Below are 25,467 nucleotides of genomic sequence, written 5' to 3'. Positions count from 1 at the left end.
TAAGGCGGATCCGGACGTGCTGTGGCTTTCTACGGAGGGACGACACTTGGAGTCCTAAAGACTTGTTCTTGTTCGGTTCGGGCGCAGCAAGGGAGGGCACGCTATAAAGAGTATGCATCCTAATTATGCTAATTGTTATGTGGCAATTAATTTGGATTCCTGGCTTTAATGGTTTTTCTGCATGATTTATATTCAGTATGAACAATGGGGGGAGTCTTTCCGGAAAACTTGTACTCCTTGAATGATACAAGACGTTGTTTCATTCTTCTTTTTATGCCGTTGTGCATTGGAATTCCGTCGGTATGGCCCGACTGCCGGTAGTAGCCCGACTTATTATTATTTGGTGTATGGTTGGCTCCCATCACCCTTTTCTTTCCTTTTGAGGATACTTTATTTTACCCGTTCGAAGTTACTTCTTTATTAAACTGTGAGTCAAGATTCGTGTCAAGTTTCTATTCTTGTCTCCATGTTTACTTGTTTATTAAATGGCTTTTGCATGTGGATTATTAATTCGTTGAGTGAAGCATGTTAGGATAGAATGTTATTCTAGCTTGTTCGTACTCAGATTTTGCTGACTTCGTGCTTCATGTCTTCTGGTCATGGCCTTTGCCTTAATGACCCTATGATGATCCATCATTGCACTTGCGTTGTTGGGGAGTAGATTTTTAATAAAGCAGGTTGGTAGAGATAACTTGCAGGAGAAGTTATCATGGGATTTGTGTTGAGAGTTTAATCTTCCGTATTTTATAAACTCTACTTTTATTTAGTCATGACTACTACTATTGTTACTATTTATAGTTAATGGATTTTGAAATATTTAATACTTTGGTTTTGGGCCTTAAGGGGTTCCAAGTTGTTTTAATGACCATTAACTATTTAATATGTTTTGAAAGTTAGTTAATTCCGCTGCGTAATTCTGGTAAATAGCCTTAGCCGTTATCACGGTGGCTGTAATATCTTGGTAATTCCTGTGTTTTTAGTTGAAAAATGTTTTATAAAAAGCAAAGAATTATTAGGGTGTTACAAGCGCCTAGGCTATCCATGCCGAAGCAGGTATACAAATTCTACACCAATGACTAGGCTATCCATGCCGAAGCCAATATTCAAAGTTCTACAAGCAACATCTAGGTCGCCAGTGAGACCACTGTCTACGAATGGCAGGTACAAAGTTCAAGAATTTTGTTGGAAATACTCTTTGTATAGCGACCCCGACTCCCAACGGACCCAAGCTCCAGGAAAGTAAGCCGAAATTTCAAAATCTTAAGAGCCAATAAAAATCTCTTATCCCCAATGAAGCCCATCCCCAGCGGATCAATTCCGGGCATTCAAAATTCAAAATTCAAGATTCAAGTGTTCGAAATTCAAAATTTTCAATGCCAAGCTCCGTCCTAAACCAAAGGCGGAAGAACAGTACAAGTGCAAATCAGAGTCATCAACACCACACGTAGGTAGACTCTATCCTTTTTTCTAACACCTGTTTTTTGCAGGTACCGGCGTACAAAGAATGGTCTTGATTGCAGAACATATTGACCGTTCTCCGTCCCGAGTCGAAAACTTTGACTTGCGCTTTCCTAACCGAACGCACAGTCAAAGTGGGGGCTTCTGTAGACACCTAAATCGTGTCTCCCCATTGGGATGATGACGATACCATTATCCTTATTAGGCGGTTGGAGAAACTCCGTGCGGAAATCCCAATTGCTATGAACATTTCCAAATCCAAGAGCCAAAATCCAATCCCCGAGGCCGTTCCCATTCCGGAACTCAGTACAAAATACAATTTCCAAAAATCAATTTAAAAATCCAAGTACAATCTCACCCAGTGGACTATCCCATTGGTTTTACAAGGCCTTTTCCAGTCGAAATGACATTAAGCAACCCAAATTCGGGCGCCGACCCACAAAATCGAGCAAGCCGGGCCTCGTCCCGTAAAATCGAATTCAAAAACCCGAAACGACTTGTTTTTAGACGCAAACCAAGCCTTAATCATCAAGCAAACACTACGTGCCAACTTTGTACAATTCGTACGAAGGTACACCATTACAAGCCAAAACAAGGTCGACATCTTTCGTCCTTGTTTGGCAGCTTCTGCGCCACGTCAGCAGCGCCTGGTGCTGGCAGCTGCGCTGGACGCTGGCGTGAGCTGACGTTTAGCAGAAAATTCTCCTATTTAAACCCCTAATTCTGAGAATTACGGGGAGGCAAAAAAATCAAAACACAACGTCGTATACAAAAATTGCCACTCAAATCAAAATACAAAAATCCTCCAAAATCTCATACAATTTCCAAGTTTTAAGCAATTGGGAGCTCTAAAAGGAATTCTTGCCTAAACCTAACTAGGTAATTCCGAATCCCAATCCTAATCAATCATGTTTCCTTTATTTTCTCTTTCAAAAATTATTAGTAAGTTGGCATTTTTAATCTTAAAAGTGTCACTTACAACAATCATACATTTCTTACAAAATCCAAACTTTATGTAATACAAATGCAAACTTTCAAGATTCAATGATGTTCAAGGTTGTTTATAATCACCTCCTTGAACTAGAATCATCTTCAAAAAGTGGAGTAATCAAAGATGATGCCTTTCTAATGTTTAAAGGTTTAATCTTTGAGATTCAAGACTCCACTTTTCAAATTTCAAGTTCAAGTTTCAAGATCCGATAATGTTTAGGGTTATTTGTAATCACTTCCCTAAACTAGGATCATTTCAAAATAAGAGCATATCAAAGATCAAACCTTTTCAACATTAAAAGGTCCAATCTTTGAGATTCAAGACTCTTAAGTTTAATATTTCATGTTCAAGTTCAATATTTCAAGTTCAAGTCCAATATTTCAAAGTTCAACATTTCAAGTTCAATATTTCAAGTCCAATATTTCAAGATTCAAACTTTTCAAGTTCAAGTTCTATGTTCAAAATCCAAGACACTTTAGGTCGAGCAACTTGACCTAAAGTAGAGATTTTTGCTTTGAATCCGTGTCGGGCGCACTTATTCTTAAGGAGTCGCTTGGCGTTCGGATCTCATGTGCTAAAATTCAAGTTCAATACCGCACTTTCAATTATTCAAGTTCAATACCGCACTTTCAATTATGCAAGTTCAATACCGCACTTTCAATTATGCAATTTCAATTCCGCACTTTCAATTATGCAATTTCAATTCCGCACTTTCAATTATGCAATTTCAATTCCGCAACTTTAATTGCCTAGTCCTTCTAGGCAATGTGGTAATACCCTCCATTTATAGGTGGTCTTGTACTTTACTAATTTTGCACCTATCTTCCATTGTGATGTTGCTTTACTGGTTTATTGCTTTCATCATCTCACATGCTAAATACAACAAAATACAAAGTTACGCCACGCTTAACAAAGATAATTTCTTGGACAAACCGATCTTAGGGTCCCTTAAATTAACTTTAGAGCAAAGTGACCACAATACAAAGTAGAAATTCTATTTGTTCTAAATTCAAACCCACATAGTCTAAACTAGGGTATTTTCGAAAATGTTGTGCCACGCATTTGAATCGTTTTTAAAGCTCGCAGAATAAGCATCTCGTTCCCTTGCCCGGATCTCACCCATCCGTTTCTAAGATTCAATGCCTTATCCTAATAGAGTCACTTTTTGATCTTTCCAAACGAGACCCAAATAATGTTTGGTGGCGACTCCTTCAAAATACAAAGATACAAAGGTTCTAATACCGCCCCCGTAGGAAGGGAAACAAAGCAACGAAAAAAATACCCCCTACACAAATAGACTTATTACGCGTACAAAATAAATTCGACGATGCTAGTACGTGCACAATAGTAAATTGATACCAAATTGATAAGTTTTTGAGAGCTTTAATTAACGAAGAAGTAATGTACCAGTATTGTCTACCAAGTCGAGCCCGTTCTGATCTCAACTAATCAACAAACTTCTTAACTGCTACAAAGTAATATAAATTATTGTGTGCCGCTAACTAATACAGATTATCCCCCCGCCTCCTCCTACCAAAAGTTAGAGGCATTAAGTTTTACAATATTTATGGCATTGCAAGATTTTTTAATTTTTTTTGTTAGTTTTTTTTTTTTTTTTGCAGAAGTCACTTAGTTCCTACAGCAAGGTGAGCAGAATAACGTTGTATATAACACATCAGAAACAGTACTTCTCGATCAGACAGCAAAAGCATGCCTCAGCCTAGTTACTGAACTTTACATACTTGAATGGAAAAAGTTTTAAACTAGATTTTATTTTCCTAAAGAGGAAAAGATAAACATGAAAGCAAGCCGGGGTGTATAGTTGTATGCTGAACAACAATGTACGAAGAGAAAAGCCTTTTAAAAAAAACTAGTGAAGACAAAAACAGAAAGCATTTACCTTATCAAATCAATCATCTTCCCACAAGAAATGCAGTAAAAACTCTCATCCATTTGTGAAACAAACCAATGTCTAGCAATGCCAGACGTATCATGTTTAATAGCACATTACAAATGAGATAATATGTTACATGAATCTCCAACTAATTGAATTTAAAACCACAGAGTTCACAACTCAAACAATTCAAATGGAAACCCTTAATTTCAGTCATGGGAGAAATAAGAAGAGTGGATTTAAGGGAAAACAAGCGTTACCATGATAATGCGTATTGATTTTCCTTACACATTTATCATTGACACCATTTATAGCAGAACCAAAACGGGCTGTAGGTTGGAATGCAAATTTAAGAAGAAAATACCAAGTTTGAGACAAAAAAAACTCGTGACCAAATAATAAAAGTAAAACACCCTTCAAAATGTCCTTTAAAAAAAAATTAAAATAATAAAAGAATAAAAAGTTAAAACAAATTTTTCTCTCTCTTCAAACTCCACCTCGCATCTGCTCCCGATTTCCTTCTTCCTCCTCAAAGAAAGCCACCATCTCGTCGTTGCATCACCACCTATAGTCGGCGGCGCCTCTACCAACCACCTCGTCTTCTCTGCCGCTGCTATTCTTGGTGTTGAAGACAGTGTATAGCTTCTTTTCCTCATCTATTTCCTTCATTTTATAATTTTTGTCGAGTTCTTTTTAATGGAATTTTCTGTTGTTTTCATTTCAATTTTTATAGATCCAGAAAGTGTTAATTCTCATGCGGGGATGATGGATTTTGCTTGATAGGGTGTTTCAAATGATGAAATCTTGTTAAATATTTTCTGTTGGGTTTTTCGTTGGTGTTGTTTTACGTCTAATTAGTCTATACTCTATTGAGATAATATCATGATATAACTTCATAATTGTAACTTCATAATATCTTGCCCAATGTGACGGTCGGTTTGCCCCCATCTGTTGCTTAATATGTGGCGTCCTGTAATTGTCTGCATTTGATTGTCATGGATATCTATGATCATTATATAACATCTGGAATTTGATTAATGATTGCAGTGCCTTCTGCGTTGTAGACTTCCATGGCGGAGCAGCAATCTACAGAGGGTGCCAGCACCAGTAGTGTACCAGTAGTCGCAGATTCAAATATGGAGCTCAATATCAAGACTTTGGACTCCCAGATGTATAACTTTCATGTCGACAAGAATGTAGGTGTCTTAGTTCTCCTAACTTGTAGCTGTGTCCATCTTCACCTCATTTACCGCATATTGCTTACCTTCTTGTAACTACATGTCATTTATGCGCTTTGTGGTTCCCTATATACCCAATAAAAGGAAAAAAAATATTCTTCGGATTTTGCCGTTTGTTTTAAAGTTTTCTTAGATGCAGGTTTGATCTTCTGAAATACTGTCTTAAATGGACAAAGAAATTTGGATATTGAATCATTTTAAAACACTGAAAACAAGTTCCTGACTGAAGCTTAAAGAGAGTCTCTTATTATAGTATTATCATTAATCTTCAAATTGATCATATGAGAGAGGCCTTGTTGTGATGATCGTAATTTCTATTGGACTACAACTCATGTCAAATCTTGATGGAAATTTTATTTGTGAGAATGAGAAGATTGGAGGGTTTCAAGCTTCTAGAGTGGAGTGTATCTCTGTAAAACGGAAGGCTTTCTTAACATGAATGTGCTGTTTCTTGTACATTGAAAAGAAGATTTAATGCCAATCTTGCGTCAAAACCTTGTTAACTCATGTCCAGTTAGTTAGCTATTTAGGTATTTGTCTGTGAATTATTTCCTTGTAAGAGCACGAGATTGGCCGTTGGTAGCTGCTTTTTACGAAGTATATTGATTATAAGTCCTTGAGTTGGCCACAAGTTCGAGAAATAAGAGTGCCGTTTTCAGTAACTGCATCAAGTTTTTCATGTAAGATTTATTATATTTCATTATTTGTCGGCAGTTTTCTAAAAAGTGCGCCTGACGCTCAAGGTGATATGGATCATGCAATCCAGATTGGTGTTTAATTCCAATCTTGCATTTCAGTCAACGACTAATGTAAATCAGAAGTTCAGCTTTTATGAATGTTAATGTTTCCTGTTTACATTTTAAAACTGGCTTTATGTACCATTGTTTTTTGTTGTTGTGGTATTTTAGTTTATGCATACAGATGCAGTAATTAAACTAAGATGTTTTTAATCTTGATATTTCAGATGTCCGTGTCATCATTTAAAGGAATGGTTGCTGATAAAGTTGGTGTTCCTGTGGGGCAACAGCGTCTTATTTTCAGAGGAAAGGTTTTAAAGGATGAGCACTTGCTCTCTGAGTACCGTATCCTGCAAGAAGATATATATCTAGTTTCTACAAAATTCCATTACATGCTAGCTGCAGGATCCATGGTGTTTCTCTTGTTGATAGATCAGATTTGATTGTGTGCATCTCATAGAACTATCTCACTGCTTTTTATATTTTTCCCTCTGGTCAATATTTATCATCATTGCTTGCAAGACAGGTTTTGAAGAATCTGTTATGGTACTGTTTTCTAAATCAGGTTTGTGCTTCTGAGTTCATATGTTTTCTGTTAAGGTTTTTACCTTGACCATTTTTAGATGTGGAAAATGGGGATACCTTGCATTTAGTCGAAAGACAACCAAACCAGCCACAAACCTCGTCTGGTACTGGTTCTACTGATGCCTCTGGTAACATTGGCACACAAGGTATTGAACATATTCTACAATGTATCCTAGATATTCTTTCTGTTGTTCTTGGGCACATCTCTGGAAGATGACCAACATTGTCTATTCTTTTTGTTTTGTTTTGTTAAGGAATGGATGGTAATGCTGGGCCTCCTCGCCGTATTGGGCAAATTTCTCATAGTGTAGTTCTTGGTACCCTCAATGTCGGGGATCAAGGGGAAGGAGGTGTTCCTGATCTTAGTCGAGTACGTGCGTTTTTATTAGCAGTGTAATGTATATTGTGACTTGCACTGAAGTCTGTTTTTTTGTGTTGGCGATTAAGAAGGAAAAGTTGCTCATTTATTTTGTAGGTTATTGGAGCAGTTTTGAATTCATTGGGTGTTGGTAATCAAACCACAAATGCTGCATTTGGTGCTCCAAACACTGCTCCTGTGAGATTCCTATCTGTTTCTATTTGATCCTTTGAGATTATGTAATACATCTCGTGAATGTTTTAGGTCAGGAACATTTCTTGCAAAGGATAGCGTAATTTAAGGGGGAAGTTTAAAGTTTTGACTAGATAGTTTATTATACAGTAAGAAATTAATCTTAAAGTCTTTTCTGTAGTGAAAAAACGAATAATTATTGATGAAAGACTGACATTTGAATGGTTGGGTCTAAACTAGCAATGTAGGTTTCAGATTTCTGTTTACTAATCTACTTTTAACTGATTGAGTGCAATTTCGTTGTGTAATCTTGATTATGTACAACAATAATTGATAGTACTCCAGTGTTGAGAGTTTCAGAAGTGTAGTGGTGAAGAAATGAGAAATGAAGTAATATACATCCACTTGATAGCATGACCTTGCAAGCATAGGTGCTAAAATACTCTTTCAAAAGGGTTGGGAAATATTCTCAGTAAAAGGGATGTCATATTAGAATAGGATGCAACAACTTATTAATCAGAAGTAATTGCGACTCTAACAGAATGACAATTACAAATGAAATAATAAATGCTGTTAAAGTAAAAAAATTGACCCCGATCATCCTTCTTTCTTTTTGATTGATAGAGGCTAGGGTTTAGTAGTAATCACAGCTGGAGGTGGTGGCCTCCTATAATAATAAAAATAATAAAAACATGGTAAGATTTGTGATATACAATAATGTGGACAACTTATAAAGTAATATAAAAAATCTGAAAGATGCAGTCATAAAAATATTAATCTTATGCTGCAAATCTTACATTTCCAATTCCTTTCCTATCTTTTAGCATTCATTACCCTTGCTATTTATCTCAAAGTTGTACACTAATTCAAATCCACTTAAATAACTTTGATCTAGAGTTCTAAACGGCAAGACCTTGTTTTGGTACTTGAGAGCATATTAAAGATCTAGGTGCAAAGGCAGAATCCATGTTTTACTTATTTCTGCCTTTCTGTGAGCATTCAGAAAACGAGCAAAGCAACTGTAAGAACTTTAGCACCTATAATTGGAACCAAGGGTTTACATATATATTGGTCACTCTAGATTTATTTAGATGGGATGTTTTGGTTGGAAATATATCATTGTTTTTTGTTGAATATCAAGCTGGTTGTTTGATTTAAACTCCATGCCAAATATGTAAATGGAGACTTAATTTATTTGTAGTCAGATTGTCAGGATATATGTGAAGTGGAAGTTACTTTTATGCGGAAACATGATCTTACCTATTGTGCACCTTACAGTCATACCAGCCATTCGAAATTGGTTGCCTATGCTTAAAGCGCTGGTCCCGAAAGTAAACAATTTTTTAAGTAATTCATTTAGAATTTGGAACTGATTGCGCTGAATAGATTGAACTGATTTTTACTATTTAAAATGATTGTTGCTAAGTAATTAAAATTGACTATTAGGAGTAATATTTGAAACCGGTTTTACTAATTAAAATGAAAATTTCCTTTTCTTTCATTGTAGTTTTCAACTTGACATAACTTTAATAACTTTACTGATTGGTATCAGTCCTCCCTTTTAAAAAAAAGTCCCTCTCTCTCTCTCTCTTAGCTTATTTTTCACTGATATCCTATGCGTACACTCGACCCCCCCTTACCCCACTTCTTACGAGAGCCTCTTTGAGGCAATGGGGTAATGATAATGAATGATAATGATCCTATGCGGTCTGCTAGTTCCAAAAAATGTAACGTATATTTATTTCTTTATTAGAAAATTTTAAATCGTAAAAATAATAATGGAAATGTTCAAAATTGTTTAAATAAATTATCTTTAAACTATCTCATTTTTGGATTTCTGTTCCACTTAGATATAGAGACTAAGGAGAATAGGATTATAGGAGAGATATTGTAAAAAGTGGGGTATGTATAAGTAAGGAGAGAGAGAATGTAATGGGTAGGACATATATAAGAAAAAGTAAGAAAAAGAATGTTCCAAGTGTGTTCTGTGTAAGAAACTTTTTGCCAAAATATGAATAAAGCATAAGTGTAACCAACAAAAGATAGCGGACAAAGATATGTTGATAGAAAGTACCAAAAAACATTTAGGACCAGAGATAGTATTAGTTGCCGTGTCCAACAAACGTGCATCCTGTCCTTGAATTTGGAATTTCCCGAATATCCGAGTCCGAATATCCTTGATAATACTCCCTCTGTCCCAGATTAGTTGTTACATTTACCTTTGCACAAAGTTTTTGGTGATAAGTGGATGTTTGGTTATCAATTGTTATTTTATTGAAAGAGTAGATGTGATAAGAGTTAGTGGAGTATTTTTTAATTGAATGAGAGAGGGTGTGGGGACAAAAAAAATTAGTGAGAAGAGAGACAATATAATAATTGTGGGGTCATTCCTAATTTAGAAGTGTAACAACTAATCTGGGACGGAGGGAGTAGTAGTTATAATAAAAATAAAAATAAAAATAAAATAATAAGATTAGTAACAATAAAATTTAAAATATTACTTGTATTATTCCCCCCTTTAAATCCCTCTGTTATTGTTTTTTTTATTATTAATGTTTATCATCATTGCCAAGTTATAATACAGTAATTTGGTATGTGAATTGTGTACTCCGTAAATGATTACATGTTATTTTCTATGAGTTGCACATATACATGTCTAAATCTAATCTGAAAGATAAAAATGATACCATAATCGTACTAGTTGTAACTTCCAAATAATGTATTTTAACACCATCTTTATGTACACAAATATGTTTTTATTTATTAACTTATTATTCAGGATATCCTAAAAAATATATACAAAACTTGTTAATAATGAGATTTTTTTTGGAATATTGATCTTTGCTGATTAAATCTTGATTTTTACGTATTAAAATTGAAGTTAATTGATCATATTGATTTGTAATGATTATTAAAGTGATTGTGATTAACTGAAACCGATTTTGCATGTAAAATAGATTTTCTAAAATGATGATAGTATTTCCTCCATTCTTTGAAGTTCTACTCTCACTGTCCCTAAATGTTTGCCCCATCACCCGACTTTCACTTTATTAAAACTAAGGAAAAATTGTTACATGTGTATGGACTCGTTGGAGTACCTAGCTCTTTTACACTTTTAGAGTGTATGCAAGTGGGATAAATGGTGGGTACCTGTTACCAAAATAGGAATGAAGCAATCTTTGTGGAACAAACTAAAATGGAAAATGGGGGCAATCTTCAAGGGACAGAGGGAGTACCAATTTACTGTACATACGTAATTTTATACGAGAGGAGACAGTGTAACTTTTGAGGACTATAAAGAGGAAAGAGGTCAGGGTTTCATATACTACTGTAACGAAAAGAGAGAGCATTGGAGAGAGAGACGAGAGTGCATGGACCAAAGTCCATAAAATATCTTTTATAAAATTTACCATTAGAGGAAAGGTATTAAGTGGGTAGAACTTCATGGAACAAACAAAAACAGAAAGTAGGTAGAATTTCATGGAATGGAGGTAGTTTTAAAAAATACGATGGGATATAAGAAAATGAAGATAACAGGTCATGGTTGATCGTTAGTTACCTTTTTGGGTTTGTTTCCTTATTTCATTGAACAGAGGTAGTTTAAAAAGGATGATACTTAAGTAGATGAAGATAACAGGTCTTGGTTGATCTTATTGCCTTATTAGATTCCTCTCCATGTAGCCGTTGAGGGGATCAATCTGGCTGCAACTGATTGCTTTTGTTGAAGTTTCAAAGATGTGAGTAGGAAAACTAGGAACCATTAAAGAAGTTATTATTCTCTTGTTTTCTGAAGTTCGTGCCCTTTTGGCACATATGAATCTTTGCACAAATGTAAATAATAAGAATGTCATGCTTTCTGGTCATGAAATAAATATTACTTGTATACTTCAAGCCATTCGCTCAAGTCCATTCTTGTAGTGGGGTTAGTTTATTACTAAATTAACAAATAATATCACCCCTTATGAGGGTATTATTCTAGCAATCACCCATAAATAAAACTCAAAACCTTTTTCCTGCCTGTTTGCTGTCTATTTTTGAAATATTTTTCCCAGTTGTCCCTTTTTCAAAGCTTCTTTGACCCATCAATCCTACATACTCCATCTTTGCTCTTTTCGTGAATTTCACAATAGTCATTTGACTCCCTGGAATTCATTTTCCCTCTTGGGCATCCAGAAAACACCCATTCCACATTGACCACCATCTTGAGAACCATAACCATTACTCTTTTATCTATATTCTCTTGACATAGAATTACCATAAGCCCCTGCTTGTATTTCATCAGCACTACAGTACACACAAAACATCTCCATCCAAAATCAATCAAGAGAGACAGACAGAGGCAGGTGAGGAGTGGAGTAGGGGGATAACTGGGTGGGAGCAAGAATATCTGTGGGATGGGGTTGGGAGAGGCTTGAAAGAGAAAATCGGAAGAAGCCCGAGGAGGGTAAACAAGATGGTTAGGTTGCGTTGGGGGAGGGGGGGGGGATTTGGATATATATTTTTCCCAACTATTTCTTGATGTAATAACAGCAGAGTAGGACTTTACACTAAAGTTGTTGGCGAATTGAAGAAACTGAGGCTTGGTTGTTACTTTGGAGACAGCAGATAAGCAGCAGGTGAAGAGGTTGTCCTAATAATTTGTTTTGTGAGTATTGTGTGGTTAGAGTGTATTCAAGTGGGATAAATGGCGAGTATTGGAGGTGGATGTATATTGTTTCTGTGGGTATCTTTGCACAGAAGTCGAGTTAGATGTGCTCTACAATGATTAATAACTACTTTTAATAAGCTTAAAAATTGATTTGTTGATCAATAGACAATAGTGATATGTGGAATATGTAAAGTAAAGACTTGCAATGCGTTGGCTCATTCCCTGAGTGCTAGGCTTTTGTTCCATGTTCTTGTTGCGTTGCTAAATAGATCCAACTCTCTGTCCCATTCATGTATTAGGTCTTCCTATACCTTTTATTATTAGCAACATTCAGTGATGTGACTGACGTAGAAATTGGATAGGTGTTACATGTGTACTGTGTAGTGTCATAATGTCAGTGGAAGTGTATTGATTAATTTTCTGTTTATATTCTTGCTTATAGGCAAATTCTTCTGCCTCGGTTGCTCAAGCAAATGATACTGAGCAAGGTCGAGGTGGTAGTGGGGGTAATCAGGCACAGTTTGGGCAGCCGTTCTTGAGCCAACCATTCCATGTTCCCTTAGCAGGAATATCTGTCCCCCCGCCTTCACTGAACATGGTACTGGTTTCTCCTTTGCGCCTTTTTTGTTTATCACTCTCTATTTTGTTTTTTTTTTATCTCAGTCAAATTAATCTTGCTTATTTAATTGATATCCCAGCCAATTTCAGATTCACTTAACACACTCTCTGAGTTTATGAGTCGCATGGAGGGGGTGCTGTCTCAAAACGGTGAATTTTTAAAGATTGTTTGCTGAATAGTTTGTCTTTGTTATTTTGTTTTGGTTTGTTCTTGTAGTTTACTTGGCCTCATCTCATCATAACTGTAGGATATCAGCCCTCTCCACCGCCAAGTGGCACAGCCGATCAACCAGGTACTGAGTTGCCGTCGAACTTCCGAGGAATGGCTACACCTGAAGCATTAAGCATAGTTTTAAGACATGCAGAACGGCTTTTGAGTGGTCCAGCTGTTGCAGCACTTTCTGTAAGCCCGTACCTCAGTGCTCTTGCTTGCTTGAATTTGTATCTATATTTTTTCTCATTGAGTATAGACTAGCACTGTGGCCTGTGGGTCAAGTAGGTCAACTGATTGAAATGTTTGGTGCTGATGAAAGTGACAAATGTTGTGGTCTAATGCCATTTCTTTGATTGCAAGACTTAATACAGACTATATTGTTGGATTTGAAATAGCTCAGTGCACCGGTTTACGTTTCTTGTTTTACTGTTTCTAGTAACTACATTGGACAGTGCTTCATGTAAGTATAGAAACTATTAGGAATGTGACAGTGAACAACCAACCCAGCTTTACCTAATCCCCCCGACCTATGTTACTCCGACACTCCCTCGGACGGCTGGTGTCGGTGTCGACACGACCCGATCCGCGACACGACGCTCGACACGTGTCCGGGGAGGTGTCGACACCGATGTCGGAAAAGTGTCCGGAATACAGTGCCGGAATCGGTTCGAGAAAAAAAAAGTAGAACAAATTTTCAGATTTTGCGAAATATACATCCTAGGTGACCCTAACTCATCTTACCCGGAACCAAAAGCATTAGATCTTGATGATTTCGAAACCCTAACTCTAGCAATTGAAGGTGGCGGAAGGCGAGAGAACAAAAATCTTGTTGGGGCTTTTGTTGTGGAAGAAAATTCGAGTTGAATGCACTCTTTAATTCTGTTTTTTGTTGAAATTAGCTCTTGAGAATCAGCCATAGCCATTGATTCCGGCGTTTCTTCCTTCCCGTCCTTTTGTTCTGTTCTGTTTTGTGTTGTCGGTGACTTAATGAGTAGGTGGATTTCTGCGTGGTGGGCTTTAAAACTTCACCCTTTTTTTTTCCTTTTTTGTTTTAACCTTTTTTCTTTAATAAATTAGGTTTGGGAACTGGGAAGTGGGACAAACCCACGTGATGTCTGTCCCCAAAACTCCAAAAGTCTCATTTATCATTATTCACCCCTAATGTCTCATGTATAAGATTTCTTTTTTTTTTAGGGGAAATGTATAAGATTTCTAATTTCTATTGATCAGTAATGCTAAGCTGCTTTTTCGTAAAAAATGTTCTCATTATTCTTTTTCTTTTTTTTTCTATTTAACAACTTTTTTTATATATAAAAAGTGTTTTATTTTTATTTTTTATCCGACACTTCGTATGGAAGCCGTGTCTAAAACACAAGTCAAGACACTCCTTTGACCGTGTCGGAGTGTCTGCAAAAATTTGAATCGGAGTGTCAGAGTGTCAGACACCGTGTCAGACACGACACCGACACTCCCCCCGACAAACCATAACAACAACAACCACCAAGTCTTAGTCCATAAACGATTTGGGGTCGGCTAACATAAACCGTCATAAGAAACCGTCTGTCAAAAAGTAAAAGGTTATGTTAAAGAGAGTAAGCACGCAAAAATGAGAAAGTTGAAGGTAAGGGTAACGAGGCACGTAAATTAGGGAACAAGAAAACAAGATAAGTAGGTTTAAAGAAGAGGCACAATTATGTCTTGGAAAAGTAATTAAAATAAAAAATGAGAGAGAGAGAGAGAGAGAGAGAGAGAGAAGATCATGTAACGCTCGTGTTCATATGATGAAGACTTGAATGAAATTGTATATTTAGTGCTTTCTTGTTTCGCCATCATCTCCTGTGGAAATTATACTGATTTAGAAAATCATATTCTTCCACTTTTCACTCACACTGGTGAGAGAGAGAGAGAGAGTGAGAGAGAGAGAGAGAGAGAGTGAGAGAGAGAGAGAGAGAGAGAGAGAGTGAATCAACTCACCAGTAATTAAAATCGAAAAAAGAGATCTAAACAATTAAAGTGAATCAATATTCATTCAATCTACTGGCTTTCATTTATAACCAAACAAAATCCTTTCTGCCATTAAAATCCAAATCCATGTACAGCAAATTTAAATGATTACAAAGATGAACTTATCTAGTTTGTATGGAGTGCCTTTATCTCATCATTAGACAAGATGAACAATTAGTATACGCAGCACATGAACTTATCTAATTTGTTTGCTACTTGGACGGGGTTGTATTTGGTAAATTATGAGATGAAAATCATGAGGTGAAATTTGGGAAAGGGGGGGGGGGGGGGGATTAATAGAACTGTCTGATACATGGCTTATGTGGGTAAAGACCGGTGTGGTGCAAAGTATAAAAAGGCTCAAGGGGGGGGAGGGGGGGCTTTAGTGATTTGGAGTTCCCTGCCCCTAGGGGTGTTCATTGACGGTTAATCGTACCGTTTAGCTTAACTGTACGGTTAACCGTTGTAACGGTCATTGAACTATGCTAACCGAGTAACCGTAACCGAACCCTTAAGAAACCATCGTACTGTTTTGCTTAACTGTTGTAACGGTCTTCGAACTATGCTACCGAGTAACCGTAACCAAACCCTTAAGAAACCGTTTCTTAATGGTTCGGTTAGAGGTCAACCATGAACCTGTTACATAATTCTTCTAAACAAAATTAATGGTCCGCCAAATCTTTAAAAGTTTTGATTACAAATCGACACACCATTATTGAATAGACGACGTGGGGAGATTTAGGGTCAAACAGGGTTTCACTTGACGGCAAATCCAAATCTTGTACAGAATGGCCAAGTTTTAATTCCATGTAGATGTGCCGAATTCACAGCTGCAGCGTGCAGCTGCTTACAGTTTGAGGGTTGAATCACATTCCCTTAATGCCCCCAGTGCTTTCAAGCTTGTTCTACATTGCAAGGCAGCTTGTTGATTCCTTACTCCCCCCCCCCCCCCCCCCCCCCCCCCCTTTTCCGCACAGTTCTCTCACCAAGTTAAGTGGTAAACATCGTATTATGCAATGTGGATGTAATTACAGACTGACAGTGAGTTTTAATTTATTTTTTCATCATTCAGGCTTTATGAAAATCTATTTATATTTTGAATGATTTTTAATATTTGATGCCTGCCTTCTTTAAAATTGACGTTACTAATTTTCTGTCTGTGTCTGCCCAATATTGATAAATTGGTAATGATAGATGTGACATTCTACTATTCTAGCTCTTTGTCTGTCTGACTCAAGTCACTCAACTTGTTACCTAATACAGTTAAGTTGAAATTGTGTGCACTATAGCACATTGCAGGAAGGATGGAGCAAGAAGCAGGCTCAACAGATGTTTCTGTGAGGAGCCAGATCCAGAGTGAATCGGTACAAGTAGGTCTTGTAATGCAACATTTAGGTGCTCTTTTCCTAGAGCTTGGTCGGACCATATTGATGTTGCAAATGGGACGGTCTCCTGTATGTGCTCTTGACCCTAACTGTGTAGCCGTTATTACAAATTTAATTGACAGCTTTATATATCTCAATTTTCCTGGGTTTGTTTGCAGGCAGAGGCACTGGTAAATGCCGGGCATGCAGTCTATATATCACCTTCCGGACCCAATCCTTTAATGGTTCAGGTTAATTTCGAATCATAAATTCATAATGTTGTAAACTGGGGGACTCTTCTTATGAGGCTAGTTTGATAAGAGGACGGAATTTTGTGTTTTTCCCTGTTCTATCCACCTCAGGAGTCAGGAGCTGATCTCTGCTAAAATTTCCACAGTAAAATAACTGGTGGTAGTTGGTAATGTGATGATGTATTTGGTGATGGTATATGTAGATTGGTTGGTCTTAAAATGCTGGTCGTCAGCTGATTGGTCTGTTCGTGCTTTATGCTTGTAGAGGAATGCCTCAGGTGAATTTTTTTGTCAAAAGAATTCAACTACCTCTAGGGTAGTTGAGTTTTAGTTCCTCTTTGGTTTGTTCTCATGACAACGTCAACACATTTCGATGGTCAATCATGCTCCTTTAATTGCCTGTGTGAACTGCTTGGATACCAAGTAGTACATGGTCTAGTGGTACGTTTAGTATCTCACAACTTAGAGGTTGTGGGGATCAAACCTCACTCCTAATAGACCTTGCCTGTTAGAATGAACCGGGTACACAAATGTGGGGTTTCAGCCCGGTACGGCGCTTTTTCTTTTCGACCAAAAAGAATTGAACTCTTGGATATTTCCTCCTTTTACTGCTGCTTGGAATTGATAACCCGATGATTATATTTGATTATAAAAAAGTAATTATCACTAAATGGCCCTGTGTTATTGTATATCGATATTCCATGACCTTATATTTAAAAATCCATTTAAAAAATTGTCATGTTTATTGAAATGAATGATAAACATGACGGGCATGTTCGGTTGATGGAGGAGAAAAGGAAAGGAACCAAGAAAGAGGTAAAGAACAGAATAGTTATTGACATTGTGTTTGTTTAGATAAATAAAGAGAAACTCCCACTCGCTGACTTCAACAGTGTATCTTCCCTCCCTCACCCGAGTAATGTCCCATTTTCAACCAATTCATCCACCATCGTTATCTCATATAAGAGTCTCCCTCCATCTCCCCCTTGTCCTTGCACACTTACACAAAATAGACTCCAACCACCTAATCTTATGAAAGCTGCCACCATTGAGAAGCTTTTTGGCGGTTGAATTCCACCATTAAAGTCCAGTCAAGAGCTTTTATGGTGGAATTCAAACATCTAAGTTGCGACACGTGACTTGTGCTTCCACTGGAACTTGAATGTCTCTACTACTCGTGGATTTTTAATCTTATCTATATTTAATTTGTGTCCAAGGTGAATTCTTGGTGAGGCTGGTGGTGTTGGATTAGTGGTAGTGGCAGTGGGATAAGACTGATGCTGGGAAGGGGTGAGGTGGGCTATTCGTGGGGGCTGATTGGCTGGTTGTTGTTGGGGTTAGTGGAGTTGAGGTAGTGCTGTAGTGGTGCTATGGTGGTTTTGGTGGATGTTGCAGTATTGATTTTTTTGGTATGTGATTGTGCGAGTTTGGTGTTAGTTGTGGGATGACAGTTTGTTTGGTTGGTGTCCTTTTTGTGGTTTTACTACTGGTGGGTAAGCTTTTGCTGGGGTGCCTGGTTGTAGGATGGTTGATGCTGGGCCTGGTGGCGGTGGGTCTTTCAGTTCCCTCCTCTTTAGTTTTAAAAATTTTAGTACTTCTGTAAACTTCACAGATTTTAGTTTTAAGGTCACGGACAATTACCTTTATTTTTCTGTTTATCAAATATAACCAGACAAAGCAAGGGGCTGCCAGTGGAAGATTTCCATTTTTTATAATCTGTGTGCTGACAATTTCTTGTATGTGAATATTGTGAGTGTCATTCCACTAAATAATTGTATATATGTTGTATTTACAGCCTTTCCCTCATCAAACCAGCCCACTGTTCAACGCTCCTGCAGTTTCTGCTACAAATACAGGGACTTCTGTTCCAGTTGGGATAATTGGAAGTGCTCCCAGGAACATAAACATTCACATACATGCTGGTAAGTAGATCCCTATTAAATCAAAAAGTTTACATGAAATTATAGTTTGCTTCTGTAATTAAATCTCTTCTGGTAACTCGGGATTGCTCATGATACAGGGACGCCGCTCGCTCCATTAGCCTCTGCAGTTGGTGCAAGAACTGCTGGTGGAGAAGGTACACAGGGTGAGCATGGTGGCGTTACTGCCGCCAGTGATTCTGGGGGAAGGGTGATCTCTGTGAGGAATGTCGTTGCTGCTTCGGTGCCATCTCATACTGCAACTATCGCTGTTTCCCCAGTTACTACTGCTTCCCAACCTGTAGGTGTTGTTTCCACATCTCAGCCGCCTGATGCTGCTTCGCTTTCATCAGTCATTTCTCATGTAAATTCACAGATCAGAAGCCTTCTTGAAAACATGCGTGGTGATAACCAGAATCCTTCTGGTAATTTCTTTAACTAAGTCATTCTACTGTTTAGATTCCGTATTTAGCTTAGCTCAATTACACATTTTATTTTTCAGGGCAGCAGGATAATCCTGTTATTCCAAATTCTTCAGCTGGATCAGGCGGAGGTAGGGAGGCGCACGAATCACATACGAGTTCTTTGCCTCGACAACAAGCCGAAGGGGTATCTTGGTTCTTGATTGTTTCTCTTACTATTATATCTTTTTGTAAAATATCATAAGTTGAATCTTAAAACTTTCATCAAATGCATTATAGGAATGTGGTTCTATCCTCCTTTATCGCACTTGGTCTTTTATATCTAGGTCATCTATGTTTTCTCAAACCTAAACGCACATGTAAGTGTGTGTGCGTCTGTGTCTTTATTTGAAGTCTTTCTAAATGTTGTTCTTGCAACTACATAGTTAAAGCTCCTTAGTTACACCTTTTGTTTACCTTGGATACATTTGAGGTTCTGCTTTAATTGTTAAGTTTTGAGATGGTTTGTGTTTTTATCAAAGTTGATTTATTATTTTTGTGTATTAGGATAAAACTGATAGGAGGGAAAACATTCAAAGCGATTCTTCACAGTCGAATGAGGAATCTCCAAGCTGCATGAGTGGAGACCCCGCTGCCAAGTCTATTGGTCCCAAAGAAGTTCCTCTTGGTTTAGGTGGAGGTCTGCAGCCCAAGGTAAAATTCTCGTTCTTGTTCTTTGAAATGTAGTGATGACCTCATGTTTTCCTGATAACAACCAATATGTTCAATACTAATGCCAGCTTTAGATGTAGCTTTTAGCATCTTCACTGGACTTATGTTGTTATTCGTTAGTTTTATTACGATGACAATTTCTAAGGCATCCTTTTCCCTATGGAGGATTGTTACTCTATTCGCAGAATATGTACTTAACACCATTGTTCTTATCTATCTAATCATTTTCCGGAAAGCAGATGAAGGGATAAACATGTGCTCCATTTTTAGATAGATAGTGGAGCCTTATTTATGTTTCTGTTTTGTAAGTTATGATTATCAGCATTAGCATTACCCCTTGCCTTGAAAGAGGTGGTTTTCGTTGAATCCCTGATTGAATTGCAATGTTTCTTCACAGTAAATCACAAGTGTAGATACTTTTATGAGTCATATTCATTTTTCCAGTTCAAAGCCCTAGAATAAATTTGTCATTTTAAAGCCCTAGAGTGATGTTGTCACTTAGAAGCCCTGGAGTAAGTTTTGTAACTCTATTGAGTATCGAGGTAATGGTAATGGTCTTCTTAAGTTCTTATTGTGAAGGGAAATTGGTTTTAACCTTGTGTCATGTCCACTTTTGAAATAACTACTTTAAAAATAAATAGGAAATGTATTTAACTATCTTTCAATCTTTTGGGTTATTGATTTTGCTTCACAATGATGGATACTGTCCAATAAAGTGAATTGCCCGGATTTATCTTCATTGCCCTCACTGTTCTTTTTCTTTCGTGTTTTCTTTTTTACGGACTTTATTCAATCTATCACCCACCATCTTCTTTTCACCAGAATCACCATTGCTTTCTTTCTCTTCTATATATCTGTCACTGTATCTCTTTTTCTTTCCCTCTGTGAATGGCTTCATTGCCAATTGTTGTAATTTAATTCTAATTTCACCAACAAGAACTAAAAGAATGAACCCCAATTTGAAGAACCTTAATTTTCCTGATTTTGGAAAAGTACTGTACCTGGAATGAATGAAATTGCCCTCTATAATTGACAGCAACTAGGGGACGATTTGCTCCATCCCTTTTAGATAAACCCAAATATCGCAAGTCTCAAAAAATTGAGGTGGCAATTTGTTGAAGATTTCATGGAACTCACATTTACCTCAAGGATTTATACAAAAAATCAAGTGGGAAGTCTGAAGAAATGGGAGGGGAAATAGATATGTGGGTCATGAAATCTTAATTTTTGAAGACCCTTAATTTTCCTAATTTGAGGAAAATCCGGTGAGAATTTTGGACACAATCAGTCATTAGGCAGCAACATCAATAATCTGAATATTTGATAGATAGTTAAATGCAGTAAATTTTCTGAAAGGTTGTTATTTCAAAAGTGGATGTAGGCAAGGTAGTTAAAACCAATTTCCCTATTGTTAACTGTACAAGTATGGTCATTGTATTTTTGTGATGTCCTATCCTTATTTGCTAAAAATTTGATATCCTTATTTGCCAAAAAAAAAGATACCGTATCCTTGTTATAGTTCTTGAGACTGCTGATATTGTTATCTTTTATGCCTTGAGCTTCATCTTTTGGGTTTATGTACTTTTAGTTGGCACCAGTGGTTGGGGGTGGGAGGCATAGAAAAAAATCGCAGATGCAAATGCGATCGCGGAAAGCCGGAAACCGCTTGTAACGGATAAATAGAACGGTTCGCGGCTAACGCAGTGTGAATTTTGTCTAAAAATTCACATTAACATGTTGTTTAAGCCTGTTAATACTTTCAAATTTAAAATATATATATTTCAACGCAACATAACCAAACCTATCATAATATGAGTGGGTAGCATATTTTGTGAACAAATAAATCACTCAAAATATTATGTTAATACATGTTTTACTAAAATATTTGTGGCCAATTTGTCCAAAAAACGGTCTAACGGGGAAAAAATGTTCTAACGCGGCGAGTTACCGTTACGTAACGGACGCGAGGAAAAAGGTGTGATTTTTGTCCCACTATTGTGTAACGGGGTTTTGCGGAACGGCAAATCCAATATCCGTTACAAAACGGCCTAGTTTTATTTCCATGGTGGGAGGTCATCTGGTCATATTACAAAAGGTGTAATAGACAATGGTTAAACTATATGACAAGTAAAGATTATTAAGAAAATAAGTAAAGAAAAAGAAAACAATAAACATATATGCAAAGAAATCTAGCAAATAAAGAAAGAAAATTTAGTTCTAGCAAGAAAATTATCAAAGAAATAAATGAAAAGCTATAAATAAACACCCCCCCGGCTAAACTGAGTATATCCTCGCGATGTGGTTTAGTCGGGTGTTAGAGAGAATGTACCTCAAGTAAGGGTTCTTTACGTCTTTGCAAAACTGATATTGATCGGTTTATGCTGTAGCAATACCTTTTGGGATTTTTTATTGGGGGATGGGTTTGATTGTGCGATACAGTTCTGAACTGTTTCAATACCCTTTACCGGCAAGGAAAAATTTATTCTAACCATGATAGTTATAGCCTTATAGGTGGGCATGCACAACAGAAATCACTGGACCAGGTAATATTTATTTGATTGTGTTTTATCTTGTAAGTAATAATTAGATGATCAAGTGCTGAAAAAACCCATATATTATCCAGAAAGAGCAACGTTTGCTATCGGAAATCATGTAAATGTTAATGCTAAAAATAGAAGTGTATTCTGTAGACCTTCATTACTTGGATGTTAGCTTGTCTTTTCTACTGATAGGAAAGTTGGATTAGCGAACTAACTTTGATGTAGAAATTTGTTTTCTTTTCTATTTGCAGCCAAATTAGTATCTGTGATGCTACCTTGTAAAGTTGCAATGATTTGATATCATTACATTTGCTCTTTTTTAATAGAAAATGTCATTCCACTTTGGCTATGTAAAATTTTGTGATAGGTTATGAACTTGTGATTGATAGTTAGTTTATGAACCTATATCCATCCCAGCGCCTTAGTATTTTTTAGCTGTAGTTTTAGTTGCTGCAGTCATTTAAATTGAATTGCTTTCATGTTCGTAAATGTTTTTTGTAAGCATTTTCATACTTTGGCTAGTAACTATAGTCTCTATTGTATAAGCCAACTCTTGAGGAGTTTGGTGTCCACCTAAAATATCTGAAATTCCCTTGCCTTTTATGTACTCCTTTTAAAGTTAATATTTTGAATGTTAATATAATACGAGTTATCAAACATAGGTTTTGACATGTGTGCATTTAGATCTAATAGTAAATAGCTTAGGTGGTTCCCCCTCCTCCCCTTGTATATCAACTTTTCTTTCATATTGACATCACCTTGTTTCTTTCTTTGATCAGAGACGAGGTCGGCAATCTCAGATGCAGCCTGTGGCTGGTGAAGCTGGACCTTCTAGTAGTTTTGATCAGAGTCAACAAGCTAGAATCAGTGGCCAGCAGATTCTGCAGTCTCTTGCATCTCGAAACACTGCTGGTAGGAGTAGTTTAACTAATCCTGGTAGTGGGCAAACTGGACAAGGAATCGAGCAGTCTGTGGCTGGCACACAAGTGACCCAGGGTTCAGATGGGCAATTTGATATAACAGGTTCCATGTCACAGCTTCTTCAGAGTCCAGCTTTAGATGGACTTCTGTCTGGGGTTGCTCAGCAAGCGGGGGTTGGTTCCCCCAATGTTCTGAGGAATATGTTACAACAGTTCACACAAAACCCAGCAATGAGAAACACAGTTAACCAGCTTGCTCAACAAGTAGATAGAGAAGAATTTAGGAATATGTTTGCTGGTATGGGAACAGGTGGAGATGGTACTCCTGATTTTTCAAGCATGATTCAGCAAATGATGCCTGTTGTTTCTCAAGTTCTTGGTGGTGGATCAATTCAGAATGAACAGCTACGAAACATGGTGCCTCAATTGATGCCCCAATCTGATGATAGAAGTATAGAAGACAGTTCATTAGGTGTGGTTTCTCAGGTAAATCTTCCGTGAAGTATACTTATATGTCGTGAGTGCCTGAGTGGATTATACTCTCTTTTTTTCGTCTTCACTTATCGTTTAAATTCAATGGTGGGATAGAACTCTTCCAATCTATTGATCTTTTAAACAAGGTTTTGTTTTAGTTTAAGGCGTTGAAAGATGCTGCTTTGAAGCTTTTATTATTTGAACTGGTAGTGTTCAATGCATTAATCCTTGTTTAAAAGATGATGCTGTCCGTGTGTGTTTGATTTTAGCTGTTGCAGTTTCTGTTTCTCTTTGAAAGTCATAACTGTGCATTTTCTTTTCTGATTCCCGTCACAAAAACATTCAGGAGGTGGTACGAAGGATTGCACTTCACAATTCATCTGAAGATATATTTCGTTCTGTGGTTCAAAATGCTGTTGAGAACACCGAGAACACTGAAACTGCTACAAGAGAGTTTATAGATGACTTATGTAGCAATGAAGACCTTATTGATGTAAGTATTTATTATTCCGAGCATCTTCTTTTTGCGAACCAATATTCTAGAAGACTAGCACTATATTTGGACAGAGAAACAGAGGGAAGGGAAAGTGAGGGATATATTCTTCTTTATTTGGATAAGACATAGGAGAAGGGAAAGGAATTGGAGGGATCCATTTTTTTTCCCCTTTTAATAAATCAAATACCTCCGTTGTTGGAAAGATTTGTAAGGAAAATAGACCCCTCTTTCCCTCACCTCGCCTCACCTCCCTCTTCGTTCCTCTTTCTTTTTGCAATTGAACCTGTGATGCATGGCGTGGCTTGGGCTAGGATTTATGTAAACCTAAACTCCAGGCGACCCCAAATCCTCCCGTATGCCTTTTAAAAATGAACCTGCTTTTTTTTTGTATTGGCGGAGGAAGTGTGGAGGCGTCTTGTTATAAAAATAGATAAAAGCAAAGATTTTTTTTGCTGGATAAGGTTGCTTTCCTTGTTAATTAGCAGAACCATTCTGCATTGTATTCAACTTAAACTTGAATTACTTTGTTGTTGCAGGAGTTTGTGGAGATGCTTCGATGCGATCTGCGTCGTCGTCTTCGGGATAATTTTGTTTGAGGTAGCAAAGGTTGTATCATGCTGCGAAATATTGTCAATTCCTCATTTCCCTCCTTTCTTCCTCACCAAAGTGAAATGAATTTTGATGTTAATTGAAGTATCCCGCAACAAGCTGTTTCAAAAAACCTTGTACAAATTTGGGTACCTAAGTTTTATATATGTAGCTGATTATAGACTGTGTACATCCTTTGATCGCTAGTTAAATATTAGAGTTATTATCGGCATCAGTTTTTGGTAAATGAGCATGCCGTGAAGGGTTTTGCATGTTAGTAGAAATGTTAAAAGAAATTGTTTTTTTACAAACATTTTGAAATGAACTCTACTCGAGTTTTTCGTGATTTTAAATACTAACTATATGCGTATTACAATAACAATATGTTTTAAAGAGTTACTATGTATTTTATAAAGTTTTTATGCGATTTGCGTCTAGCCCATTTTATATACTTTTTAATTTTTCAAATATTTAGATCTGCATATGATAGGCAAAAGTCATATCACCTAATCAAAGATAACCTAAATTCACTAATCAAATAGCAAGGGAAGTCGGGATCGAATTCACAGGGACACAACGTTCTTTCCACTACTAAAAAAAAAGATCTAGACTATTGGGAACAAGAATATGGTTTAGTTTGAGTATTAAACTACGACACTAATTAACCAAGGGGAAATCAAATAATAAAAGGCCTAGGGTATAGATTCACCAATAAACAATAATCCGGGATGATAAACAAACGCTAAGAGTCAATAAAGCAATTAATCAGACAACCATGCTCTCTCGAATCGATACTAATCATAGAATAGGAATTAACAGGGTCTCACAACTTATTAAACCCAATC

At 36.9% G+C, this 25,467-nt stretch overlaps 1 protein-coding gene across 2 annotated transcripts; it reads left to right on the top strand.

Annotated features, from left to right (window-relative positions):
* The first annotated feature begins 4,799 nt into the window (after positions 1-4,799).
* Positions 4,800-25,049, top strand: LOC110785892 (ubiquitin-like domain-containing protein CIP73). 2 transcript variants are annotated; one of them, XM_021990408.2, is made up of 18 exons: positions 4,800-4,979; positions 5,408-5,539; positions 6,546-6,663; positions 6,942-7,049; positions 7,158-7,273; positions 7,379-7,459; positions 12,544-12,699; positions 12,800-12,869; positions 12,968-13,122; positions 16,227-16,391; positions 16,481-16,552; positions 18,348-18,474; positions 18,573-18,896; positions 18,974-19,080; positions 19,440-19,586; positions 22,924-23,550; positions 23,885-24,031; positions 24,571-25,049. In XM_021990408.2, the coding sequence occupies exons 2-18, from the start codon at positions 5,414-5,416 to the stop codon at positions 24,628-24,630; spliced, it is 2,706 nt and encodes a 901-aa protein (XP_021846100.2). In that variant the 5' UTR covers positions 4,800-4,979; positions 5,408-5,413; the 3' UTR covers positions 24,631-25,049. The 2 variants fall into 2 exon arrangements, with proteins under 2 accessions (XP_021846100.2, XP_021846099.2); XM_021990407.2 differs by having other exon boundaries at positions 4,801-4,979; positions 5,391-5,539.
* The last annotated feature ends 418 nt before the right edge of the window (positions 25,050-25,467 follow it).

This window comes from Spinacia oleracea, chromosome 5, assembly GCF_020520425.1.
Source record: "Spinacia oleracea cultivar Varoflay chromosome 5, BTI_SOV_V1, whole genome shotgun sequence".
Classification (NCBI taxonomy): Eukaryota; Viridiplantae; Streptophyta; class Magnoliopsida; order Caryophyllales; family Amaranthaceae; genus Spinacia; species Spinacia oleracea.
The sequence above is the reverse complement of the archived record's forward strand: the minus strand, read 5'-3'. Positions and strand labels throughout refer to the sequence as shown.

Bases quoted from the DNA above. Each gene is read 5' to 3' on its own strand.
- LOC110785892 (XM_021990408.2), top strand. From the start codon at position 5,414: ATGGCGGAGCAGCAATCTACAGAGGGTGCCAGCACCAGTAGTGTACCA. The intron at 7,460-12,543 runs GTGAGATTCCTA...TCTTGCTTATAG, and splicing joins GTGCTCCAAACACTGCTCCT to GCAAATTCTTCTGCCTCGGT. The intron at 16,553-18,347 runs GTTAATTTCGAA...TTGTATTTACAG, and splicing joins CCAATCCTTTAATGGTTCAG to CCTTTCCCTCATCAAACCAG.